At 40.1% G+C, this 26,815-nt stretch overlaps 1 protein-coding gene across 1 annotated transcript in view; it reads right to left on the minus strand.

The window, feature by feature from the left end:
* PCOLCE2 (procollagen C-endopeptidase enhancer 2) overlaps nucleotides 1-22,751 on the minus strand; it is a 64,828-nt gene extending 42,077 nt beyond the window's left edge. Inside the window, exons 1-2 of the mRNA XM_041734077.1 lie at nucleotides 22,374-22,751; nucleotides 20,993-21,101 (exon numbers count right to left, since the gene is read on the minus strand). Coding sequence (XP_041590011.1) covers nucleotides 20,993-21,101; nucleotides 22,374-22,456 — 192 coding nt within the window. The 5' untranslated portion in view covers nucleotides 22,457-22,751. The remainder of the gene's footprint in view (nucleotides 1-20,992; nucleotides 21,102-22,373) is intronic.
* Nucleotides 22,752-26,815: the final 4,064 nt, after the last annotated feature.

The raw sequence follows: 26,815 nt of genomic DNA on the forward strand, positions 1-26,815 counted from the left end.
TTCCTTACTGTAATTGTGGTGGGATTCTGAGAAAGGGCAGAAATAAACATATGTGTTTAACCCACCATGCTTAACCAGAAACCACTAAGGCGATTTTTATTAAGCAGTAAAAATGATATAACACTATATTCTTAGGTAATTTATAAGAGTATGTAAGGTATTATATAAAAGCATATTCAAAAAATAAAAGCCAGATTCTATTAAGCACCTGTAAATACCAACAATTACGCCAGAGGATTCAAAAGAACTGCAAAAAAAAAAAAAATTACCATTTTTAATGACTTTATGCTATTCTAATATACACCTGTACCACAGTTTATAGAAACAATCACATCTTTTTCTACATTTTGTATGTTTCTAATTTTTCATTAATATAAATAATGCTGCTATGAACACAATTATATAAACTGTCCCCTGTTTAAGGGAATATTTCTGTACAATAAGTTCCTAAAAATGGATTTGCTAAATCAAAGATTATAGGCATTTTAGATTCTAACAGTGTACTCTCAAGAAAAGCTGAATTAATTCACATTTTTCACACCCTCGACTTTACTGAGGCTGCCACAATAGTTATTAATCGGGTAAGCAAAAAAATTAGATTTCATTGCTGTTTTAATTTCACAGGGGGCATTTGCAAGGGGAAGCCTGGTTTACTTAACGTGGTGAAGAGGAGATGAGTGGTAGCAGGTTAAAGACGCTTCATCAATTGACCTCAAGGTTTCAAGCCCTGCACGTACCACCCACATTAGAAAGGCAGTGAGGAGGGGTGCCTGGGTGGCTCAGCTGGTTAAGCATCTGCCTTTGGTTCAGGTCATGATCCTGTGGCCTGGGATTGAGCCCCGTGTTGGGCTCCCTGCTCAGTGGGGAGCTCACTTCTCCCTCTCTGCCTGTTGCTCCCCCTTGCTTGTGTGAGCTCTGTCTCTGTGTCAAATAAATAAAATAAAATCTTTAAAAAGAAAAAAAGAAACCTTTCAAGTGAGGAGAGAGAGGTTTCCTGTTGCTTTGTTTTAGAGAAAAGTACTGTGGAGGGACAGAAGTTATATAATAAGTTTGGTTTTGAATAAGTCAAGATAGTAGAGGTAGGCATTTCAATATTAAAAGGCAGTTAGAATGATGGTTTGAGGAAGGAAGAAGATTTTAAAAGGTGTAGTTCTGTCAGCAAAGAGGACATGGAAAAACTTTTACAAGAGAAACAGTCTGAGGCCACAGAAGACTCTTACCCTAGCCAGATGTCTCACAATGTGTAGCCACAAGGAGAGGGTAAGAGAGAAAAGGGGTGTGTGAAGGGCTCAGAGATGCCAGAAGCCACAACCCAGAGGGCATGTCCTGGGGATGATGGTTAGCAGCATAAACAAAGGAGGCACTTCATTATTTCCACCACTTCAGTCCCAAACCTACCAACAACCTAGCTAACTTTGTTTACAAATTCTCCTCCACTCAGACCACCCCAAGAAAAGCAAAAAAAAAAAAAAGGTAAATGAAATTAAAAACAAAAGAAAAGTGGATAAAAACAAAAGAAAAGTGGATAAACTAACACACTATTTAAAAAAAAAACCTCAGGATTCCCAGAGGATAGTTTAGTCAGCAAGAGAAAAGACAGTCTGCTCAGATGGTGTGACATTTAAATTAAATGTTCTGCGACAACAACATATTTAGGACAAATCATAAAAAAAGGACACCAGTGGATAGGAAAGAGTAAATCGGAAAGGCTCAGAATGAACTCACTAGTCCAGAATGTATGTAACTGGCACAGATGGCTTGAAAAGTCTTGGCGAGATAGAGGTAATTCTGTTCAAACATGCCTGGCACTTCCTTCGTGGTATCTCCTGTCTGGCCTTATTTCTTCAGCTGCAAATCTTGGGATTGCTCATAAAAGAAGAAAACCCAAGTTTAACCAAGCACCCTCTCCTCAAAGCCCTCAGCTGCCTGAAGCGATGACTGATGTTGAAGGGGGGCACTGTCTTGTGCTTCAATTCAAGGACATGATTCTTAAAACTAAGAGTCCTATAATGCCAGACAGCTGTTCTGCTGTTATCATTCCCCACTTGGCCACGTCTCAAGTGATAGGGTCTTGGTGTTCCCTTGATATCCCAGACCCCATTCAAACCAGAATTTTTTGATCCTAAAACATTTAAAACAAAAACAAAACAAAACAAAACAAAAAACAACCCTTTGGGGCACCTGAGTCGCTCAGTTGGTTAAGCATCTGACTTGATTCTGCTGGAGATTCTCTCTCTCCCTCTGCCCCTACCCCCACTCAGGATGTCTAGATAGATAGATAGATAGATAGATAGATAGATAGATAGATAGACAGACAGATAAAATCTTATAAAAAGTCATGGTAACATTTACAGATCATACAACACACTAATTTTAAGCATGCATTTTGATGATTTTTAGTAAATTTCTAGAGTTGGGCAAGCATCATCACAATCCAATTTTCAAACACTTACATCACTCCAAAAAGATCTTTCCTGTCCATTCACAGCCAGTCCTCATTCTCACCCCTAGCCTCAGACAACCAGTAATCTACTTTCTGTCTCTTCAGATTTCTTTTTCTGGATAGTTCTATAAGCAGAATCATATAACCTGTGGTCTTTTGCATCTGACTTCTTTCACTTAGCATAGAGTCTTCCAGGTTCATCCATATTGTAGTGCCAATTTGTGCTTCATTCCTTTTTATGGGTAACTAATATTTCATTATGTGGATATATCACTATTATTTATCCATTCATCGGTTGATGGATATTTGAGAAATATCTACTTTTTGGCTATTATTAATGTTCTTGCTTTTGTGCAAACTTTTATGTGGATATGTGTTTTCATTTTTCTTGCACCTAAGAGTGCAATTGCTGGGTCTTAAGGTAAATGTTTAACTTTACAAGAGTCAGCTTTCCTAAGTGGCTACACTGGTTTACACTCCTACCATTAGTGTACAAGAATTGCAATTTCTCCACATCCTTAACATCCTTTGTTATTATCTGCTTATAGTTGCTGTTGTTGTTGTTTATGGTCATCTTAGTGGAGGTGAAGTAGTATTTCATTATGCTTTGGGCTGCACTTCCCTAATGACTGAACGTTTCTTCGTGTGCTTATTAGCCACTCATACATCTTTGGTGAAATGTTTGTTCAAATCTTTTGCCTGTTTTTTAAATCCTCAATCCTAAAATGCTTTTAAAATATAAAGAAAAGCATTAAAACTTAACTCAAAACAAAGATAAGCATTTAAGTAGCACTGCAAAATCTTGTTTCATGTATCCATTTTAAGCCAAAAGGGAGAGGCAAGGCATCCCTAATGAGCTTGGTTGATGAAGTTACTCCGCACAAAGTAACAGTGAGCTGACAACAGCAACTCCTAAAGAATCCATTGGTTAGGATCATGGCCTTCTCATTTTAATTTCACAGCAACAGTTCTACAAAGTATAAAAAGAAATAATACCTGGCTAAGGATAGAAGGTCTCTCACTGCTTTGCAGAGGACAGTATGAAACAGCAACAATTAAAACATATAGGAAAAGTCTTAGAAATAACTACAGAAACAAATATTTTGTAATCAACATGCTAATTCATGATATACAGTTGAACATAGGGGTTTGGGGTGCCAACTCCCTGTGCAGTTGAAAATCCATTTATACTTTTTGACTCCCTGAAACTGAACTACTAATGGCTTTACTATTGACTAAAAGCCTTACCAAAAATACAAATAGTTGGATTAACACATATTTTGTGTGTTATATATATTATTTACCATTCTCTTACAATAAACCTAGAGAAGAAAAAGCATTAAGAAAATCATAAGGAAAAGAAAATATATTTCCAGTACTGTACTGTATTTATCTAAAAAAATCCACATATAAATGGACACATGCAATTCAAACCTGCATTGTTCAAGGGTCAACAGTAATATTAGCAAAATCAAACTAAAGTATGGACAGCCTAGAATAATATGTGTGACTGGGAAGGAAGAATGAAAATGTGGGGATGCCTGGGTGGCTCAGCAGTTAAAAGTGCCTGCCTTCAAGCTCAGGGCGTGACCCTGGAGACCCAGGATCGAGTCCCATGTCAGGCTCCCTGCATGGAGCCTGCTTCTCCCTCTGCCTGTGTCTCTGCCTCTCTCTCTCTCTCTCTCTCTCTCTGTTCTCTCATGAATAAATAAATCTTTAAAAAAAAAAAAAGAAATAAAATGTGGATATGTTAAGATTGTTTAATCTAAGGCTCATTTTTCTCTTTTAAAAATGTGGTTCACTTAATTTGTTGTTATCACCATAATAATGATGTTCAGAAAACCTCTGTAAACAATGGCAAAACAGTCAAGAAAGGCAAATAGATCAGGAGTATAGAATAGAGTCCAGAAATAGAGCCACTTATATGATCAATTTTTGGCAAAGGTGGCAAAGCACTTCATTGGGTAAAAGGACAGTGTTTTCAACAAAAGATGTTGCCAAAACTAGAAATCCACACAGAAAAATATGCTTGACTCCCACCTCACACCACACACAAATTGATTTGAGATGGATCACAGACATAAATGTAAATGCTAAACCTATGAAACTTCCAGAAGAAAATATAGAAGAATACTTTATAATCCTGGATAGCAAGAAAGCACTAACTGCAAGAGTAAAAACTGATCAATTGGACTTCAAAATTTTTTTAATTTCTGGTCATCAAAGGATACTGTTAATAAAATGAGTATATAAACCACACGAGAAAATATCTGCAATACATATATCTGACAAAGAACTTATATTCGGAATAAAGAACTCCTACAGCTTAATGCTAAAAGACAAATAATCCAATAAAAAACATGTGCAAGATTTAAACAAACACTTCAGAAAGATAGATCAATGTGCACACATAAAGGGTTCAACCTCAGTGGCCACCAGGGAAATGCAAATTAGAATCACAATAAGACATTAACTACACACCTGCTAGAATAGCTAAAATTAGAGCGACTGATGACACCAAATGCCAGAATGTGGAGCAAATACAACTTTCTACTGCTGCTGCTTTTGGAAATTGATTTGGCGGTTTCTTCTAAAGTTAAACATATACCTATCCCATGACTCAGCAATTCCACCCCCAGGGATACATCCAGGAGAAAAGAAAACATATGTGCATAAAAAGCCTTGCACAAGAAGGTTCACAGCAGCTTTATTTGTAACAGCCCGAATTTGAAAAAAGCACAGATGTCCCTCACCAGGAGAATGCATAAACAAATTGTGGCATATTCATACAATAGAATAACATAATAAAAAGAACCAACTACTAACACAACAATATGGATAAATACAAAAACATTATACTGAGTAAACTATGAAAAAAGAAGTACATTCCATATTACTCCATTTTTATGAAGTTCTAGAATAGGAAAAACTAATCCATGCTACTTGCTTCTTGGAGGGATGGGGAATTGGCTGGAAAGGACTAAGAGGGAAAGTTCTGAGTGCTAAAAATGTTTATTTTGATACAGGTGTCATTTAGACAGGTGTTTGAATTTGTCAAATACATTGAATTGCAAATTTAAGATTTGTGCATTACATGTAAAGTATACCTTAAAAAAACCCTCCAAACTAAAACAAGCAGAAATACAGAGTACTGTACAGCTGGTATAAACCTGTATCTACCAATTCGCTACATTTAGAACAGAGCTTGCCACTTACTTAATGCTCCGTAAATGCTGGCTAAAATTACAAGCATTGTCCATGACAACAAAGCTACTAGCTAAGTGCCATCCACATCATTGTGCACACTTGAAACCTGCTATTTGGGAAAAGTTTGAAATTGATATGAATCTGTGTAACTGTGAAATCCAGTCATCTTTCATTACTCTGTAACCTATCATAAAAATCCCATAATTTTTTACATGCCACATCCAATTTATCCTGTCTTGTTAATATCAATGATATCCTTAATTAGAAATAACAGCCACTCCATATATAAATAAAAGTAGAAAATATCAGCAAGTAATTTAATAGTTTCCCAAAGAAGCTAAAGCTGGATTGTCATGGAGGGTTATGACTTGCAGCTCTTGGTCTCTGCTCAGAAAAATACCTGGTGAGAAATACAGGTGAGAAAACTAAAGCAGAATGCCGATGAAAACTTGTCATCAGTAAAACTCAGAAATGCAATGGCTGTATACTCTAAACAAATGGATCTAAGTTCCTTGAGAGTGGGGCAAGGACCACAAGGGAACAATGATAATTCTTTTTGTTTTTCCCAGAAAGGTGATCCCATTTTTTTAAATAAATTAATCAAATATTTAAAAATTAATCAAATATTTATCAAGTACCTACTATGAGTCAGGTCATGTGCTGGGCTCTAAGGAGAGGACAAAGGTCACTGAGGCTTCTGCTCTTAAGGAAAGGGTTGTTTAGAAGAATGTTTCTCCAACTTTTGCCTTCCATGGACCACTTAATGGATATTGAGAATATACAGTTTGTCAATTTTAGGTCTGTTCTTAAAAGCCTAAAATTAATTTGCTATCTTACAATTAATACTATTTTCACAAAGGGCACCTAGGTGGCTCAGTTGGTTAAGCATCTGCCTTCAGCTCAGGTCATGATCCTGGGGTCCTGGGATGGAGCCCCACAACAGGCTCCCTGCTTGGTGGGGAGTGTGCTTCTCCCTCTGTCCCTCCTCCCCACTCATGCTCTTCTCTCTCTCTCTCTCTCTCTCTCTCATATAAATAAATAAAATCTTCTAAAAATACTATTTTCACATAAACAAGAGGGATGATTGTAAAGTATGCCAATACATTTGGTACTAGTTTTAAAGTCAGTCAGTTTTACTTTTTATTCTTATCACTACAAGTTAGAAAAGCCTAACTAAGAATAACAGGATGTCAAGAATTGCAGCAAGTGTTTGCTGGCGTGGTCAGATAGTTCTGGTAGTCAAATCCAATTAGGACCCAGAATAATTAGGTGATTTCTCATTATAAACTGCAGCATTCTGTAAAATGTCAGGTTGATGGGCATTTCACAATCAAGACCCAGAAAGCTGACTGTTTCAATCTGGGCAATAGCAGTGAATGGATTCCCGATCCTGTGTCTGATAACATTTAGCTCTAGAAAGTATTTTTCATGTTCTGCTCCAACATTTAGGTGTGGCTTGAATATATGCCCAACAACTAGTTACTGATTTACTTTTCTGAAAAGTGAAGAAAAACATTCAGTGTTGGAAATATGCCAAAGTCTCAAGCAACCAAACGATTAGTACAACGGTTCAATCCCAAGAGATTCCAGTATCTTATTTTCAATGTAGAATAGTGACATTTTGGCTCTGAATAATAGGTTAGAAGCTAGCAAGAAATAGGATTTACTACCATAATACACCAGAGCAGGTGTATTTGAAATAGAAGAAATAAATGCCTTTCCTGACATTATCAGTGGAGCGAAACCCTGTTTGTTTTACTATATATCATTTTTCATTTCAAAAAGATATCTTCCACTGCCACCACACCTAAACATAGTCATGTTTCTTGAACCTCATGCTTTAAGGACAGGGGCTCCCCCGCTGCCATCTGATATGTTTCTACTTTTGGTTACTTGCTAAAGCACTGATTCAAGAATAGGGAGTTAATTGTTACCTGCCACCTGTTCTCTCTGCTGGATAAGTAGTATTTGGAATGACATTTTGCTGTGAGATCTGATGCACACCTCAGCTTAACATATCAAAGCAACATATGACTTGGCCTACTGGATCTGCCTTACCCTGGCCTTCCCTTCATGGTTGATGGATTGTACCTCCATCCTTCTGGTTTACTCAAGCCAGTAACTGTGAAGCCTCTTTTGCTTCCACCTCACATCAGCAACTCTTCTTGGCTCTATTTTAAAGTATATCCAGAAACTGACTAGCCCTCACAACCTCCATGGCTCCCGTGCTGGTTCAAGCCATCGTCTTCTCTCATCTAAATTACAGCAATAGCCTCCTAACTAGTCTGTCTACCTAATCTAGATATTGCTGTGATTGTATTTCATAAAAGTATTAAAATCTACAATCAGTTCACTTTAAGGAACTTTAAGAAATCTGATTATGTGGGCAGGCCTCATCTAATCAGTTGAATGGCCTTAAGAGCAAAACTAAGGTATCTCCAAGGAAGAAGAAATTCTACCCCAAGATTGCAGCATTAGCTCCTGACTGACAGGTTCCTACAAATTTTGGACTGGTCAGCCATCGCAACTTCATAAGCCTATTCCTTGAAACAAAGCTCAAGTATGTATACACACCTTCATGTATATTTATATGTATATATAAGTACACATGTATATTTTGTATGTGCATATGCCTGCATGTATATGCATATGTATCTCCTACTGGTTCTGTTTCTCTGGAGAACCGTGATATGGGCTCCCTGTGTCAAGTATCTTCTATTTGCCCTTCCAGATCCATTCTCCTCCCCTTTCCACCCCAAAACTCAGTGGCTTAAAGCAATGTACTCTTATTTTTTATGGTTCTGTGAGTTCACTGGCCACAGCTGGGTGGTTTCTGGCTTGAATTATCTCCTATAATTATCATCAGTTATCAGCTAGAGCTAAAGTCATCTGAAGGCTTAACTGGTCTGGTTCTCCAAGATGACTTACACCTCAGTTGGGAAGACTGGAATAACTGGAACCTATCTAGCATTTCTCTCTCAGTCTCTCTCTCTCTCTCTCTCTCTCTCTCTCTCTCTCTCTTTCCCTCTCCCTTCTGTACCCCTCAACCCACCCCATATGAAGCCTCTCTACAGGGTTGGCTTGGGCTTCCTCACAGTATATAGGATGCTAATATGGCAGCTAGCTTCCCCCAGAGTATATGTTTTAAGAGACTAAGGCAAAAATTTTAAGATTTCTTATGCCCTGGCCTCAAAGTAATGCAATGTTACTTCTGCCCCACTCTATTTGTTTCATAGGGCCAGCTCAAACCCATGTTTGGGGGTACTATAAAAAGGCATAAATACCAGGAGGTGTGGATTGGGGGTCATCTTTAAAGACTTACCACCACAATAATGGAGCTGGTATTTGAACACAGATAGTGTGACTCCAGGGACTACACACTTTCAACCACTCTATCATTAGGTATCTCTATTAGGAGTAAGTAAATAAATTCATTACTTTATTTGTATGACTAGTGGGTACTATTATGGTAATCTGAGGCGCCAAAGGTGAATTGGAAGTCCCTATCTCTAAAGATAGAAAATTGTTTGCAATTTTTTGACAATACTTTCTGTTTCTAAACATCGTAGTTTCAAAAGTTAAGGGGCACTCTTGGTTTGTGCTGGGGTGAGAGGTGTTTGGTTGAGGGGACATGGCTTGAGGAGAAGCAGGGAAGGTTTGGAAGTACTTCTGTGGACAAAGTCTTATGAAAGATCATATTTTAAATGAAGAAAGGGCATAGTGAGTAGGAGTATTTCCTATGGGAGCTAGCCATGCCCCAAAGGGATTACCATCCAGCTTAAAATGCATTGGCTTGTAGACAAGTTCTACAAACACCACCCTTTTATGCCTTATTACAGCCTTAGAAGAGAAGTTAAAAAAAATAATCACCACGGCTACTGTTCAATGAGTGCATGCTTGCATCAAGGACCTTTCATGTCAAGGACCTTTCATCTACTTTCTCCTTCAATCCTTATATGACCCCTACAAACCAGGTCTGACCATGATAACCAACTTTGGAAAATTCTGAAACGTGTGTCACAAATCTAGCAAATGGCTAAACACTATGTCTCTATGCCTCTCCAATAACCATTCTTCTAGTAGTTGAGAAATGCCACATTTACAACCCTTAATTATGAACCCTGTCACCCTTTGTCATTATCATTCATTTCAGGGACATCTCCCTGACTATTAAGAGCCTCCTTATCTTAAGGCCTATTCAGGGATGCTGTTTTCTTTTCATTGCAGTCTCTGTGCCCAACCCAGCACCTGGTCTCTGGTAGGTACTTTAAAAATGGTTTTAATGAATTAATAAATTATGATTTTTTTCAGAGAAGGTCAATCAGAGCATAGGGCTTTTAGAAAGTCTGTGACTAGCAATCAGACTCCTATCAATTCATTTGCAGGAGCAGTAAAAGCAGCAATAATATCCCCACTGGCTTCCCTGCACTCTGCTTCTTGTCAATCAGCCTCATCCACAGAACAGCCCATCTCTGACCTAATAGTTTCTCCCTCCCTCCACATTTTGGGAAAACACTATTTTATTATATGCAGTGCTCAGGAGTGTCTTGGGGGTAAGGTGATGAAAGAGAGGTGATATTTAGTGGCAGGGCTTGTGCTGCTTTAATTCCAACTCCCCACTTCTCTGTGGGTGTTCCATTTATTTTTAGATGTTTACACTGGTTTTCCAAAGACTTGCCGCATTGACTGTCATGATCTAACAAATAATATACCTGAAGAAAACACTTCTATTCTCCAAAGTTCCTAGAGTAAGACATTCAAGGATACCCAAAAGAGCTATTGCCACTGTTGTTAAAGCTGCTAAATTATAAGGTACAGCTGTGTAAGATGAAGGTAGTGATTACATTTTTCATAGGCTCAAAAAGCAATAATCCATACATATAAAACTTCATTGTGCCAGGAACATGGGATAGCAATTATTCACAGGAACCGCTTCCTATTTTTTTAGTATATCTGCTGCCGATGTGAGCACAGAGGAACCGCTTCCTACCTAAGCAGAGGGTGGGGAGAGGCGGGAAGAGAAACCCTAAGAATCAGAAGCCCCCTAAATACTTCTCTGGGATCCAACAGGGAGCAATCAACAAATGAGACCTCTCTCTCTCTCTCTTTTTATAAATGATAGATTTTTGAGGAAACTGCAAATTTATGGAACAATTATAATTTGCCCACAATTTCAAATCATAAATTGAACTCTGGAGTTGGGCAAGGAATGGGAAAGTAATTCCATCAGTCTTTTTAATAATATATTCCTTAAAACCCTTTCTGGGTGTTTTACCTCTGTTAAATACCTTCTCTATTTATACTGCTTTTTAACAGAAAGGTTTTTAAATGTGTTATTTTGGTGCTCCATTATTAGAGCGAGGTTTCATTCAAGAATGCTTTTTCATCATTAATATGTTATTAAAGACAATCTTCTTCAGAAAAACATAAGACTTTGTTTTCACGATTTCTCCTTTTCTTCCCTCTGCACTGAGCCCTTTCTAAGACTTCTGCTTTAGCCCAGCATTTAAAAATACAGGCAGTACAAATAAGCACATTTATAAAACATTGGGTTTCCAATCAATAAAAACGTATTTGATTTTCATGTGAAAGAGCAAAGAAAAACAAAATAAAAACAAGCAACAGAGGCCCTTTAAAAAATAAGCAGAAAACTAAACAAATTTAGAAAAACTAGACCGATGCCCCAGTGGGAAAAGGTCACCTACTTGCTTATTTATTTAGGATTTATATTCTCCTTGCTTCCCAGGGGGATTTAAGGGAGCAAAGAACAGGTTTTCATTCTTCCAGTGTCTTATCAACTGAAATCTAACTGAGACAGTTGAAGTGCCCTAGGGATCACAGAGTATCTGAATTATACTCTCTTAAAACAACCAAACAAAACACAGCTATAACACTCTCACCCCATTCATATGGTCCTTAAGCTTGGGTATACAGACATCTCATTAATTATTCCCATCTTTGGGGCACCTGGGTGGCTCAGTTGGATAAGCGGCTGCCTTTGGCTCAGGTCATGATTTCCGGGTCCTGGGATGGAGCCCACCTCTGGCTCTCTGCTCAGTGGGAAGCCTACCTACTTCTCTCTCTGACCCTCCCCCACATGCACCCGCTCTCTCAATAAATAAATAAAATATTTTTAAAAATTATTCCCAGGACGCCTGGATGGCTCAGTGGTTGGGTGCCTGCCTTCGGTCAGGGCGTGATCCTGGAGTCCAGGGATCCAGTCCCACGTTGGGCTCCCTGCGTGGAGCCTGCTTCTCCCTCTACCTGTGTCTTTGCCTCTCTCTCTCTCTGTCTTGAATAAATAAAATCTTTAAAAAAAATTATTCCCATCTTTACTAAGGAATCAGATGTAAATAATACTAAGTCAAGCACTGGGTTAAATTATTATTCAAGGCAGCTGAAATAACCAGGCCTAGTCCAACAGATGTATATGTATGTTTAAAAAAAAAACCCATAGTTAAGATCTGAATTTACGTCTCTATATAATTCTAAATCCTACATGTAGTTTAAAGCCAGGAAATATGTGTTTAAGGCCAAAATTCCATTCCCCTATCTGTCCTGCTGTGGTTATGCCAGGCAAATAATAGTTACAGTAATTTTAGAACCCCTTGCTATACCTCTAGGTATAATTAAGTGACTTAAATGTTGAGTTCCTGTCTAACTTCACTATTTGTTTCCTCAAATTATATACCTAGCACTCATCTTAGTAGAACATCATTATTTGTTTCAATTTTCACATAACCCCAAGCCCCACCACTGCTGTCTTTCTTCTCATGAAGCCATATGAAGGTTATTGGGAAAATATAAATCCCTACCCCATCTTTAATCTATCATTTCTTTAAATGTGAATGCCATTTAAATTTAATCAGGCTTTTGGAGGATGGATTCAGTATGATGTCTTTAACATATATTAGTAGCACAATTACCACCAAGACAATGGTACAGGAATGCCTTTGTATAATTATTAGACATATTTGTAAATATCAAGGCAGGTGCTGTAAAAGGATGTCAAACAAAGGACACAGTAACAATTTCTCAAATCTTATAGTAGCACAGATGTAAAATGCATTGTAACATCTTTTACTGTTTGTATGAGGCAGTAATTATTTTCATTTACCTAATCTAAGACCTTCAATAATTTTAAAAAATGTAAATAAGGCTCATTCCATATGATCAATACTTAAAACGATTTACAGTGGGCATTATAGTTATTTACACATCTAACTGCTACTGGTTTTCTTGTGTAAGTACTCCGGGCCAGATAATAAACTCCTTAAGGACAGAAAACTGTGCCTTGTCTTTTTACCCCCAGGGCCCAACCAAATGCTTATTAGCTCAAGTAGATGCTCAGTAAGCACTGAGTGAATGTTAATTTATTTGCTCAATAAACCTGTAATAGTGTCTTTGTATCAATGAGTCAAAAAATTCTCTAGTCTTTTCAGACCTTTGCCAGAATGACAATAGTAAGAAAGTTATGAGTTCTTCAGATCTCAGTTTCTGTACTTGTGAAAGAGGCATCCTGATATGTATCCTACTGACATCATGGAATTGGATGGGAATGAAATAAAATGATACAATATATTTGGAGGTATGCTGAAAATCACATATTATTATTTTATATCTACAATCTACAGAATAACTAGTATATTTAATTCCAGCTCAAAAGAAAAAAATAGTTATCAAAATGATAGTACATGCATTATGTGGGAGCCCGAAAATATTCAACATGATAATTTATGCTTTTTTATCTTCTGCATGAATTAACTAAAGAAAATTTTGCCACTTCCAGTTTAAATAGAGTGAGTCTATTCATTGCTATAACTGTTCTCCCATTTCTGGCAAAGGTCTGTGACTTTCTGACCTTCCCACATTATTTCAGAGTTAAAAGAACCTCCGATGCCAATTTTTAAAATCCTCAAATATTTCCTGATTTTTCTCAAGCCAGATGTCTTCTGAAAACAACTCGAACCTTTAATAACTGGCTAATTTCAATAACTTTAAATTTGGGGGTGAAATAGATATAAATGATAAATACTGTGTAATTCAATAATGATCTGTAACAACAGGACAACATACATGAAGTATCTCATTTTAAAAACTGTTTTGTAAATCATGTTGAACTTTAAATCTAAGCACAAAATCATCTTCACCTTTATCTACGTACCAACTGCTGCTTCTGTTAGATAATGACAGTAACTGCCCAACACATTCAGGTGGCACATTTAGTTTTACCATTGATTTAGAATAACAATTCCTACACATCTATTCAAGATTTCCCAGAAGATTCTAGGCTTCACAGTTGCTGTAAACAAAGATTCAGCTGGTTCCACTTAACCGGCCTTAACATATGTAGCTCAAATCAAACTCTGAATAGTTACTTTCACAAGGTATTATTTTCCTAATACTGCCTATTCTTTTTAATTCAAAAATTGTGTCAAACCATCGATATGAATCTACTATGGGACTATAAAGTGAACAAGTTATGGATGAAAAGACCAAGGAACAGAAAAGGTATTGGTGATTTACCAAGTTTGCAATGAATTTATAATGACACCATTAATGGAATGGAGATCTCTATGTCAGGGATGCCTGTGGAGCCAAGAAGCATGGTGCCTGTTGGCCTTTATCTCATTCCCACTCAGAGCCTGGGGAACATACCTTCACATATCATATGGGGAGGCAACCCCCATCCTCCCATGCTCACATCTCCTGCATATTCGTATGTGTATCTCCAGCACTTAGCCCCATACCTGGTGGGCTCTTCATGAATCTGTCCTGTCAGGATAGCAGTGACCTATGTCACACTGGCTGCATTCTTGCTGACAAGTGGTCCACTCTCTCCTATTTCATTTAGGGATCTCAGAGATCTCCTACTATCTCCTGCAGAGCCTTGTCCTGTTGGACATATGTACCTAGCAGAAGGACCACTGTGATAGAGGTCTGGGTGGTGTTATGTCCATACTTGGAGGTTCATTTCTTGTTGCAGGGCTTGGTACAGGTGGAATTACTAGTTCTTTCTCATCCTTAAATCAATTCAGGTGACCTTTGGCTCAATTCCAAACCTGCTTAGAAGACCAACTACTGTCCAAAGGATTATACATATCTTAGCTCTTAAATCATACTTAACTTTTGCCCCCATCATCAATGTCAAGTAGATTTTTTTTATGCAGATGCTCCTTAAATTCCAGTTCCAAAAATCAATTTTCACAGGAAACTAAGAAACCTTCAACCTTTTGAGAGTTAACAATTTCTTAACCCTCAAATTCTGTTTTAATCTCTAACCATACATTTTTGAGAACATATTCAGCAAATTTTTTTTCATATTCAGCAAAATTAATTAGTAAAACCTAACACTAGTTGAGGTCACCAAGAGTTGCAGAAAGATAAAGCTGAGTCAAAAGGCTTGAGTTCCAGTCACAATTTCAACACTACACAGAACAAGTGTCAGCTTCCTCACTTGCAAAGCAGAAGTACAACTAAGCAGCATGGTGCACCATGTACTCATATCTTCACATGAGTAAAATTAACCTCAAAAATTCTCTAGGACAGCACTGTCCAAAGGAACTTTTTGTATTAATGGAAATATTCATATTATATACTGTCCAATATGATAGCCACTACCTACATGTGGCTACTGAGCATTTAAAATATGGCTAATGTGACTGAGACATTGAATTTCTAACTAATTCAGTCAAATAATTTAAGTAGCCAATGTAGATAGTGTATGGGCAGTGCAGCTGTCCAAGAAATAGCTATGAAAATTTTAAAGTACTACAATATAAGGACAAATCTAAATTTCCAATCTGTAGGCTAGATTTCCATACCAGGAAGTCCATTACAAATGGCTGGAAAGTTTGGTTGTGACAACTAGCATTCAACTTTCCGAAAGCATACAGATACTAACATTAGATTCTCCTCAGTCCCCTACTGATAAGATACAGTTCAGGGAAAACCATTAGGTGAGGAAAGCCACCTTGCTTGGAACACATCTCCAGTCTGGAAGAATGAAATAAGAGTAAGGGATAGAATATTTCTCTCCAACTACAGGAATTTAGAATAGGAGTAAGGGATAGAATATTTCTCTCCAACTACAGGAATTTTAGGCCCACTCTGAGACTCCCATCTGTGATTTTGTTATTAAAAGATTTTATTTATTTGGGAGGGCACAGGGGGAGGGGCAGAGGGAGAGGGAGAAGCAGGGAGCATGACGTGGGGTTCCATCCCAGGACCCTGAGATCCTGACCTGAGCTAAAGGCAGACACTTATCCAACTGAGCCACCCAGGGGCCCCGAGGCATCTCCGTGATGTTCAATAAAAGTGATATTGAATAACCCAGTAGAACCTCTATTCTTGGCTTTCTGACTGCAGGAGCAGGAAAATGGACTGGATCCTCTGCTTTGGGAAAGCCTTTAACAGACAGCCTTGGATGAAGCCACACCAGAGCTCAGCCCTGCCTGGAACAGCTGCCAAGCAAGGGTCCAAAGCCTGGAGTATCCAGCCTCTTGGCTGGTGCCACTATATCCTAACCCTACTCAGAACTGCTGAGACAGCTGCTTTGGGCAGAGCATTCCATGTTTCTTCATCTCCTTTGTTACCGCCCTTGTCCAATCCACCACCTTCTCTCTCCTGGATACCGTATTAGCTTCTTAATTGGTCTCCTTGTTTCATTCTTAACTCCCCACAACTCATCGTCTAGACAGCAGCCAGAATGACCTTTGCACATTTTTGTGCAGCAGTCATCACCAGCATCCATCTTTAGAACTTTCATCTGGGGCGCCTGAGTGGCTCAATGGTGTAGTGTCTGCCTTCGGTTCCGGGTGTGATCCTGGGGTCAGGGATCGAGTCCCACATCAGGTTTCTTGCTGGGAGCCTGCTTCTCCCTCTGCCTATGTTTCTGCCTCTATCTCATGAATAAATAAATAAAATCTTCAAAAAAAAAAACTTCTTCATCTTCCCCAACTGAAACTCTAAACCCATTAAATACTAACTCCCCGGGGGCAGCCCTGTGACTCAGCAGTTTAGAGCTGCCTTCAGCTCAGGGCATGATCCTGGAGACCCCGGATCGAGTCCCGCGTCCTCCCTGCATGGAGCCTGCTTCTCCCTCTGCCTATGTCTCTGCCTCTCTCTCTCTCTCTCTCTGTCTCTTATGAATAAATAAAAACTTCAAAAAAAATAAATACTAACTCCCCACCCCCAGCCCCTGGCAACCACCATTCTACTTTCTGTCTCTATGAATTGGACTACTCTAGGTGCCTCATATAAATAGAATCATGCACTATTTGTTCTTTTGTGGTTTATTTCACTCAGCATGACGTTCTCATGATTCATCCATATTGGAGCGTGTGTCAGAATTCCCTTACTTTTTAGGACTGAATAATGTTCCTTTGTATGTCTATACCACACTTTGTTTACTCATTCATCTGTGGATAGATACTTGGGTTGCTCCCACCATTTGGCTACTGGGAATAATGCTGCCGTGAACACAGATGTATAAATATCTGCTTGAGTCCCTGCTTTCACTTCCTTGGGGTACATACCCAGAAGTGGCATTGCTGGAGAATATGGTAATTCTATGTTTAATTTCTTTTTCTTTTTTATTGAGGCATAGTTGACATACAACGTTACATTTGTTTCAGGTATACAACACAATGATTGGGCAACTCTATTCATTATGCTATGGTCACCCCAAGTGTAGCTAGCTACCATCGGTCAGTCCCCATACAATGCTATTACAATACCATTGACTGTACTCCCTGTGCTGTACCTTCCTCCCCATGACTTACACATTCCATTACTGGAAGCCTGTATCTCCCTCCCCTCACCCCTTTGCCCATTCCCCACTTCTCTCCCCTCTGGCAAACATCAGTTTTTTCTCTGTATTTAAAGATCTGATTCTCTATTTTTTATGTTTAATTTCTCGAGAAAGTGCCATATTTTCCACAGCAGCTGCATCATTTTACATTCCCACCACCAATACACAAGGGGTCCAATTTCTCTACATCTTGCCAACACTTGTTATTTTCTATTTTTTTTATAATAGCCATCCTAATGGATGTGAAGGAGTATATTTTATTTTTACAATACATTTATCACTACTTAATATTTTGTTTATTTAGACATTAATTGCCTACCTCCCCAAACTAGAATGCTAACCGCATGAGGGTAAGGAATGTGGCTGCCTTGCTTGCTGCCATAACCCAGATAGTACCCAGCACTCAAAACACATTTGGTGAATGAACGAGATAACCTCAGGGCCACCCACTTTAGAGCTACCACAGTTCTCTTTTTATGTTCCCTAGGATCTACAGGAGCTAGGGAGTTCCCTTCTGTTACTCTGACAAACCAGAGGATTGTGAAAAAGAATTAAGAAGATTTTTACAAATGAATTAGTGCTATTGCCTGTGAAATACAAAGAAATAAAAATGTTGTCAAACTAAGACCCTGAGAGCACCCATGGCCTTTGTGAAAAGCACAGGCAGTAATTATAACCAGGAGAACATGCTGGGCTTCTCTGAAGTTCTTAGTAGCTACTCATATGCAAAAATAAAAGACACAGACCCTTGGAATAGAATAAACTCAACTGGCTACGAGTGAAAACTATTAAGCTTTTAACTGGAAAAGCAAATTGTATAGTCCTTTCTTCTGTATCACCTACACTTTCTAAAAAGGAATTTTTTTGTTTTCCAAAAAGGCTAGCATTTGTTACTCAACTTCATGAACATCAGTTCAGGCAGCCTGAGAAAAGCACAAATAAATATATCACAGAGCCTGCTTGTCGTCTATGTTCCCTTCTTTCTACACCTGATAGAAAACTTTTAATCAAAAGATCCCTGAAATGAAGCCTTCATTTCTCAGCTTTCTTGCAGCAAGAAGTGGCCATGTAACTAAGAACCAGGCAATGAAATGTAAGCAGTAAGTTGCATGTAATTATGTGCAATGTCCTTAAAGGGAAGATATATGCCCTTCTTTTCTTCCTTTGTGTTGGCTGGAATGTAAACATGATGGCTGGAACTTGAGCACACAACTGAGTATGGCAAAGCAGGAGGAGACAAAGATACTTGAAGCTGCGACACCAATCTTGGGTTGCCCACCTCTAGATTCCTATATGAGACAGAGAACCAAACTTCTGTTAGAGCCATTGTTATTTAGGTCTCTGTCATGGGAAGCCGACCTAGTTCTGACTCACACAGAGTCTCTTCAGCAAGGTTATAGGAGAACCCAACCCGGAAATAATTCTTCCTAGATAATAGACAACAAAGTAGATTCTTCCATCAAAGTCTGAGTTGTTTTGACTTGATGCCAAGCCCAGCTTAGCCAATGAGGTAAGAGGGTAACAGTGATCTGTCATATTGATCATGGGTCAGAAGGAACGAGAAGTCAATACCAACAATGAGGACAATGAAAATGATAACAGTGATGGCTAACATTTATTAAGTACTTATTACATCACTGACACTGAGCCAAGGGTTTTATGTCTACTAACTCACTTTATCTTCACAACAATCCCAAGGTTTAAAAAAGATGAATCCTGAATCATTGTGAATCACACAATTTATGAGTGTTAGAATGAGAATTTGAATCCAGGGAAGTCTAACGGCTGAGCCCATATGTGTTACCTGTACATTGCATCATCCAAGTAGAACATCCACTATACTTCCTCAACTCCCACATAAGAATATGGTAGTCAGGCCTCTCCTGAATCACACCATTTCTATGCCAAGGAAAACTTTCACCCTCCTCCAATCAAAGTTTGATGCCACACCAACAATGCCTATAATACCCTCAATACATGGCCAACCATGAATTTCTACTTGTTAAGCACATGACGCTTCTCAGTCATCAATTTCCTTGGATCATTTATAACTTAAATCCATTAAATTACAACTGAAACACAACTATACATATGAAAACCAAATTACATGTTTATTTCAAAGCCTTATTTCACATTTATGCTAAGAACAATATTTCAAAGCTATTTTTTATGACTCATTCTCTCCTGGTCCCATGTGTTGCAATAACACAATGAAATCTGTACCAGTTCATCAGAGAGTCAATATTTGATAGGAAAGTATCAGTGCATACAGGAGCCAAGTTTTATATTAAGGACGAGAACCTCTCCTGTTTGCCTGTCAATGGGAATGCCTCACTGCCAAAAGCTGGACTTAACAAATGCTTGACCAAGTGAACTGACATAATTGTTCTAGGTCTCAGCCTAAGTTTTATATATAAAGTTGGGGTATAATAGTCACTTTCTCGGAGTGATTTCAAGGAGTCAGTGAGACTATGCTTGCTAACTACTTGGTACAGTGTCTAGTACACAGTAAGTGCTCAGTGAGAGGTAGCTCCTTTAAAAAATTATAATCAGTGGCACAATCTGACTGAATAAAGCTCTCAGTGCACCAATGTGTTCAATTACCAAACAACTTTCCAACACTGGAAAAATGAAGACTCACTACCGTACTGACTGGAAAGACGATTCAATGTAGCTGATTCTAAACCCAGACTTCTTTTTAAAGATGGCTATCTGGAAATCTGATTTATCTTGACTCAGCATCATCTATGCCATTATTAACCAGCATGGGCATTTTATCAGGCTTTGTTTGATAACTTTGGCTTTCCCTCCCGACCCCCCAATTATTATTATTCTCTATTGTTAGAGTGCCTTTAGTGGTGATTTTAAGTAATGGACATTAAGTGGGATTTTTTTTTTCTTTTTCTTTTGTCTTTTATCTACAGTGGGCATAAAGTAGTCTGGAATGGGCATTACCTTGATCTTCTATTTCCCACTGGGAGACATTTATGCAGAGCACAGGTAACGAACGGATTCTAAAAGTCATTACAATAGGCCTTTGGAAACAGCCTTGGGATGCCTGAGTGGCTCAGTGGTTGAGCATCTGCCTTTGACTCAGGGCATGATCCCGGGGTCCTGGGATCGAGTCCCACATTGGGCTCCCTGCATGGAGCCTGCTTCTCCCTTTGCCTGTGCCTCTGCCTCTCTCTGTGTGTCTCTCATGAATAAATAGATAAAATTAAAAAAAAAAAAAGAAAACAGCCTTAATTTTGAATCCATGAAACTCAACTGTCAGGATGGGTTTTCAGAAACACATCTGCTTTAAGAATGTATTCCTTCAACTGTCATCTTGGACCCTTTCTATTCACTAAAGCAGGACACTACTAGTTCTATTAATAAAAATGTCCCAAATAGTTGAGGTAAATCCAACATTTCACTGTTTCAGGCACTTGCCCCCCTACCCAAATCCTGGCACCAGAGGAAAAATGCAGCAGCCTTCCACTGTTTCCAATACCCATTTCCAGGAGAATACCCTTAAAAAATATGCTTACTGTGATTTTCCAAGTACATTTGCTATTTGGAGGGTACACTCCAGGAAAACCTTCGCTGCCAATAAATCCAGACTCTCCAGTAAGAATGCCGCCACATGTGAAAACAGGTCTGGGAAAATAAAAGAAGGAAACTTAATTTGAAACTAGGTCTAACAACCTAACGTCAATCTCAGAAAGACATAGCCTCTTAATATGGATAAAGTTAACACTGATTAATAAATGCTTGGACTGGGGGCTCCCTAGGTGGCTCAGTGGTTTGGCGCCTGCCTTCTCCCTGCATGGAGCCTGCTTCTCCCTCTGCCTGTGTCTCTGCCTCTCTCTCTCTCTGTGTGTCTCATGAATAAATAAATAAAAAATTTTAAAATAAATAAATAAATAAATAAAAATAAATGCTTGGACTGGATAAGCGATTTGAAATACCTGCTAGGTCTTAGACTATTTAAATTACAGCCCCATAAAATATTCAGTCCAGGGGGTCCCTGGGTGGCTCAGCGGTTTGGCGCCTGCCTTTGACCCGGGGCACGATCCTGGTGTCCCGGGATCGAGCCCCACGTCGGACTCCCTGCACGGAGTCTGCTTCTCCCTCTGCCTGTGTCTCTGCACAGGTCTATCATGAATAAATAAATAAATAAATCTAAAAAAATTTTCAGTCCTTTGGCCATCTATGTCCGTCTTTATTAAGAAGGACACATCTATTTCTCCATCCATCCACAAGCAATGAAACGCTCCACATAGTGGGAAGAGCTTATTGGAAAATGGTGAAGTGGAAAATATAACTGGGGGGGCGGGGGGGGGGGCCTGAGAGAAGGTGAGAGCTAGGCTATGTGAGGTGTAGGGTTTTAAAGACAAGCAGTTAGGGCAACCCACGTGGCTCAGCGGTTTGGCGCCGCCTTCGGCCCAGGGCGGGATCCTGGAGACCCGGGATCGAGTCCCGCATCAGGGTCCCTGCATGGAGCCTGCTTCTCTCTCTCTTTCTCTCTCTCTGTCTCTCATGCATAAGTTAAGTTTAAAGAGAAGCAATTGACTAACATAAAAAGTTTTAATCTCCCTGACCGTCGGCGGGGCGTCCCGCGCCCCCGGGGGCGGGGGGAGGCTGCTGGGGACGGCGGCGAAGGGGCGACGGCGCAGGCGGCCGCGGGACGGGACGCCCCTAGGTCCCGGGGGCCGGGCAGCTCCGACGGAGGCTGGCGGGGAGCGAACCTTCGGGGAGCGGCTCCCCGCGCGCCCCACCGCTCGGGGTCTCCCTTGGGCTCTACGTCTGCGGGCCAAGCCTCCGGGGCGCGGGGGCGCAGCAGGAAGCGAGTCCGCAGCTCGGGCCCTCGGGCAGGCCGGGCGGGGGCGGCGGGCGGAGGCGGGGAGGGGGTCGCGGGGGTCGCGTTACCTCTCGGGGGGCTGCTGCGGCGAGCGCTGCGCGGCGGCCGCCAGCAGCAGGCCGAGCGCGGCCCAGGCGCCCGCGCCCCTCATGGCCGGTGTCGACGCGCGCTCGCCGGTCGGGACCCCGGGCTCTCGCTCCGGCCCACGAGCAGGAACCCGCGCCCGCCCCGCGCGCCGCTCACACCCGGGCGCGCGCACGCGCACACGCGCACACTCGCGCACACACGCGCACACTCGCGCACACACGCGCACACACGCGCACACTCGCGCACACACGCGCGCGCGGCCCAGGTAGCCGAGCGTGCGCCGCAGGCCGGTGGGGGCGCTTTTAAGGGCGACTGCGGAGCGGGCGGCCCCGACGCTGACCTTCCCCAGGGGAGTCGCTCTGGCAGCCGCAGGCCGCTGCTCAATGTCCCGTTTGTTCTGCGGCGGCCGGAGCCGCCCCCTCTCCCGGGGCGGGCGGGCGGCTCCTCCCGGCACCCCGGGCCCTGGGCCCCTGCGCATCCCGCCCTCGGCCTGTGGGGAGGACGGGGCGGAACCCCGGCCCGGCGAGTGGTACCCAAGCGGGCCCTGGCTTCGGGATCCGCCGACGGCTCCCAGGGAGGGGTCCGGGCTTGCTTGGGGGACTGGTTTTCTCTAATTGCTTAAAAAAATTTTTTTTATTAATAATAATATAGATAAATACTTTATATTTTTTCAAAGTTATTTATTTATTTATGCATTCATTCATTCATGAGAGAGAGAGAGAGCTCCATGCGGTGAGCCCGACACGGGACTCGATCCCCGGTCTCCAGGATCGTGCCCTGGGCCGAAGGCAGGCGCCAAACCGCTGAGCCACTCAGGGATCCCCCTTGAAGATTTTATTTATTTATTGAGACCGAGAGAGAGCACAAGCATGGGGAGGGGCGGAGGGAGAGGGAGAAGGAGAAGCAGACTCTGCTGAGCAGGGAGCCGGGCATGGGGCTCCATACCAGGACCCCGGGATCACGACCTGAGCCAAAGGCAGAGGCTCAACCAACCGAGCTACCCGGGCGCCCCATCCTTTTCTACTTTAAACACACCCTCCCCCTGCATTCTTCTCTGTTTTTACTGGTGCAGGAGAACAGGGAGACCGTTTCTGTGCAGGGATGCAAGATTGCATTTTCAGCCGAGCTGTTTGTGCGTGAATTGTCATGACCTACGGCAGATAGTGAAGACAGACCCCAGACCATCAGATCTCACCGTGTCCTGTTCTGAAAATGGTGTGTTCCTTTGCTGGCATCTCTCTGCTCTCAAAAGATCTTTTCCAACTATTCCTTTCTGCGATGTTGGCCAGATAAGATTCACAGAGAATTTGTTTTTCTAAGAAGAACAATCCCAACCTTGTGAAGCCAAGGCTTTATTTAATTAGAGAAAAATAATTTTAAACCTCTTATTCCTCCCCAATAACCAGGGATTAATAAAAGAAAAACAAGAACAGAATGGATTCATTGAGATATTCAACAACCACCCCACCACTAGAGGAGCATAGCCGGGTTAAAATGCCTTATCTGTGTTGTTCCCTCTAAATTATCTTCACCTAAAAAAAAAAATAAATAAAAAATAAAAAAAAAAATAAATTATCTTCACCTTTCTAAGCAGTAAGCAAATAAATAAATGAAACCTTAAAATAGTACTTAAGATTTCATTTCTAATACTGAACTTACAATGTTAAGAATGTAAACACCTCTAGCAAGAATATAGGTAAAAACTAGCTACAGGGAATAATCAGTCTTTTAGTTACAGGGAATTTGTCTTTTAATAGTGGAGAAACCCAGGAACCAATAGTAGGAACCAGAATTTCCCTGTGGGGTTTAGGTTATCTTACTATTTTGGAAAAAATGAAGAAAAAAAAAGACCAGGAACTACAACTTTTTAAAAATTCTCTAAAGGCACCACACCCTGTGTGACATTAAAAAAAAAAGAAAGGATTACAGAATTTGGCAAACTACATTATATCCTGAAACCTACACCCAACCCAATAAAAATTGCTTTAAAACAGCAAAGAGAAAAATAAATGGTTGTTTATTTTGCACACATTTCAAGAATATGCTTATCCAGCAGCATAAGTGTTTTAGATGATATTTTGTTAAAAAGTCAAAGTTTTAAATTATAAAGTGAAAATATTGCTCAATTCACTCTCTGGTAATGATTTGAAGTCATCATAGCCAGAAAAGACTTCATTCCTAGTACTAACCTAAGTTTTCAAAATGTAAAATCAAAAAAGTATTAAACATATCTCAGTATATAGAAAACTATTTGAACATAAATACACAGCAGTATTTTCTGTTCTTAATTTATAAAATGATGATTGTGTTCATATCCTCACTAAAGAGTCAGGGTTCCAACACTGATGGTTGTTGTTGAGACACATAAGAAGACATTGATGTTACCTTATGATTTTGAAAGTTTGCTAAAACCTATGTTATTTGCTCTTAGAAAAACATATTTGACTTGGAACTACAATTCTGACCAAAATTATAAACCTTGAATGTTCTGAGAAGCTTAATGTGTTAAAATTGAGACAGACCCAAGTGGACTTTGAAGGTGTGTATAAGGTCCATTTCTGTAAGACTGATTTCTAGACTTTAGTGATACAGAATTGGCATAATAGGCAGGGAGCCAAAGAACTCCAGGCCATACTAAAGAGGTAGAGAGGACAAAAGCCCCATGATAGATTCTAGAAAGAAAAGCAGAGTGGTAGGTGAAGTGATCTTTATTATCCGAAGTATGTATTACCCAATCTCTGCAGTTAATTAGGTTGTACAGAGAATCAAAGTCATGGAAATATGGAAATATTCACCAATGAACCGACCACTTATAAAATTAGTCCTCACTCAAACATTCCTTGCTGCACAATAGTAGCATCTAGCTAGGTCCAATATGTCAACATCTTTGTTGGTTAGTCTCTGGTCAATTCATCAACTTTGTAAACATCCGAAAATGCAATATAAATATAATGCACTTTTGATCCATAATGCAGTATCGATCATATAAAAGATCAAGAATTGGGACACCTGAGTGGCTCAGTGGTTGAGTGTCTGCCTCTGACTCAGGGCGTGATCCCAGAGTCCCGGGATCGAGTCCCACATCGGGCTCCATTCATGTAGCCTGCTTCTCCTTCCACTGTCTATGGCTCTCTGTCTCTCTCTGTGTCTCTCATGAATAAATAAATAAAATCTTAAAAAAAAAATCCAGAATTTATAACATGGTTGCAAGTGATGTTGAAAGAAGTGGGTAGATGATGGGATTTTCGACGAATGAAGACCTGGATGAGTTACTCCAATGAACAACTGAAGGAAGAAGCAAAGGAGTTCGCTGAACAGGGAGCGCCTGGGTGGCTCAGTTAGTTGAGTATCTACCTTTGGCTCAGGTCATGATCCTAGGGTTCTGGGAATCAAGCCTTGCATTGGCTCCCTGCTCAGTGGATAGTCTGCTTCTCCCTCTCCCTCTGTGTGCTCTCTCTCTCTCAAATAAATAAATAAATATTAAAAAAAAAAGAAGTTTGCTGACCAAAAGTTCCCTTAAAAAAGAATGATTTTTAATGCCAAAATATTAAAGAGAAGTCCACGAGAAAAATGAAGAAACATTATAATAATTTTTCAAAAGTAATTTTCTGTATTATAGTGTTGTGAAAGTCAGGAGTGAAGGAAAGGGTGTTTGTATTTGCTAGAATGCATTCTTGCAGGAAAATTATGGTAAAAAATCTACATTTGATTCATTACTCGTTCATTATGAGAATTGGCATATAGTTTCAAATATAAATGAAATTTTGTTAAACACAGAATTATTTTTTGAATTTCTGGTTCCATTTTTGAAGATACAATCCTGAACATTTTTTTGAATATCCACTCTGAAAATGTGGAGCCTGTGTTAGGTACATTTTAAGTGGCCTTTTCTAGAACAATTAATCTCAGATATGGACAATCTCCAATTATCTTGAAAGGTATGTGAGCAACAATCCAGGGCAGTGCCTCAGATTAAAGGGGAGAGAGTGAGAGAAGAGATAATGAGGAGCTGGACTGTCTGCTTGAATCACTCTCATTGTTACTTGAGGCAAGAGTCATATCTGGAATTTAGGTGTGGTCTGTGCTTTCTTAAAAGTGACAGTACTCCAGCGGCACCACATGGGGCTCTAGATTTATAAGTGCTACAAATGTTTAAAAGGAATGAAAAGTATTTGGAAAGCAATTAGTGTGGAAACTCTTTTATACAGCCCTAGTGACAATACAATGTCCATGGTATTTCCAAAATATCTGTAATTCTGCAAAACCACCAAACTGGAATTTCCCCCACTTTCCCTAACTGGGAAAATATAGTAGTGTAGAGTTATGATATTAATACTTTAGTAATAGAAGTGCCTCTTCTGAATTCAGCCTTTTCGATACTGTCAACATTTAGGAACTTCCCATTATCTTTGAATTCTTGTGC

The sequence above is a fragment of the Vulpes lagopus genome, chromosome 19 (assembly GCF_018345385.1).
Source record: "Vulpes lagopus strain Blue_001 chromosome 19, ASM1834538v1, whole genome shotgun sequence".
NCBI lineage: Eukaryota > Metazoa > Chordata > Mammalia > Carnivora > Canidae > Vulpes > Vulpes lagopus.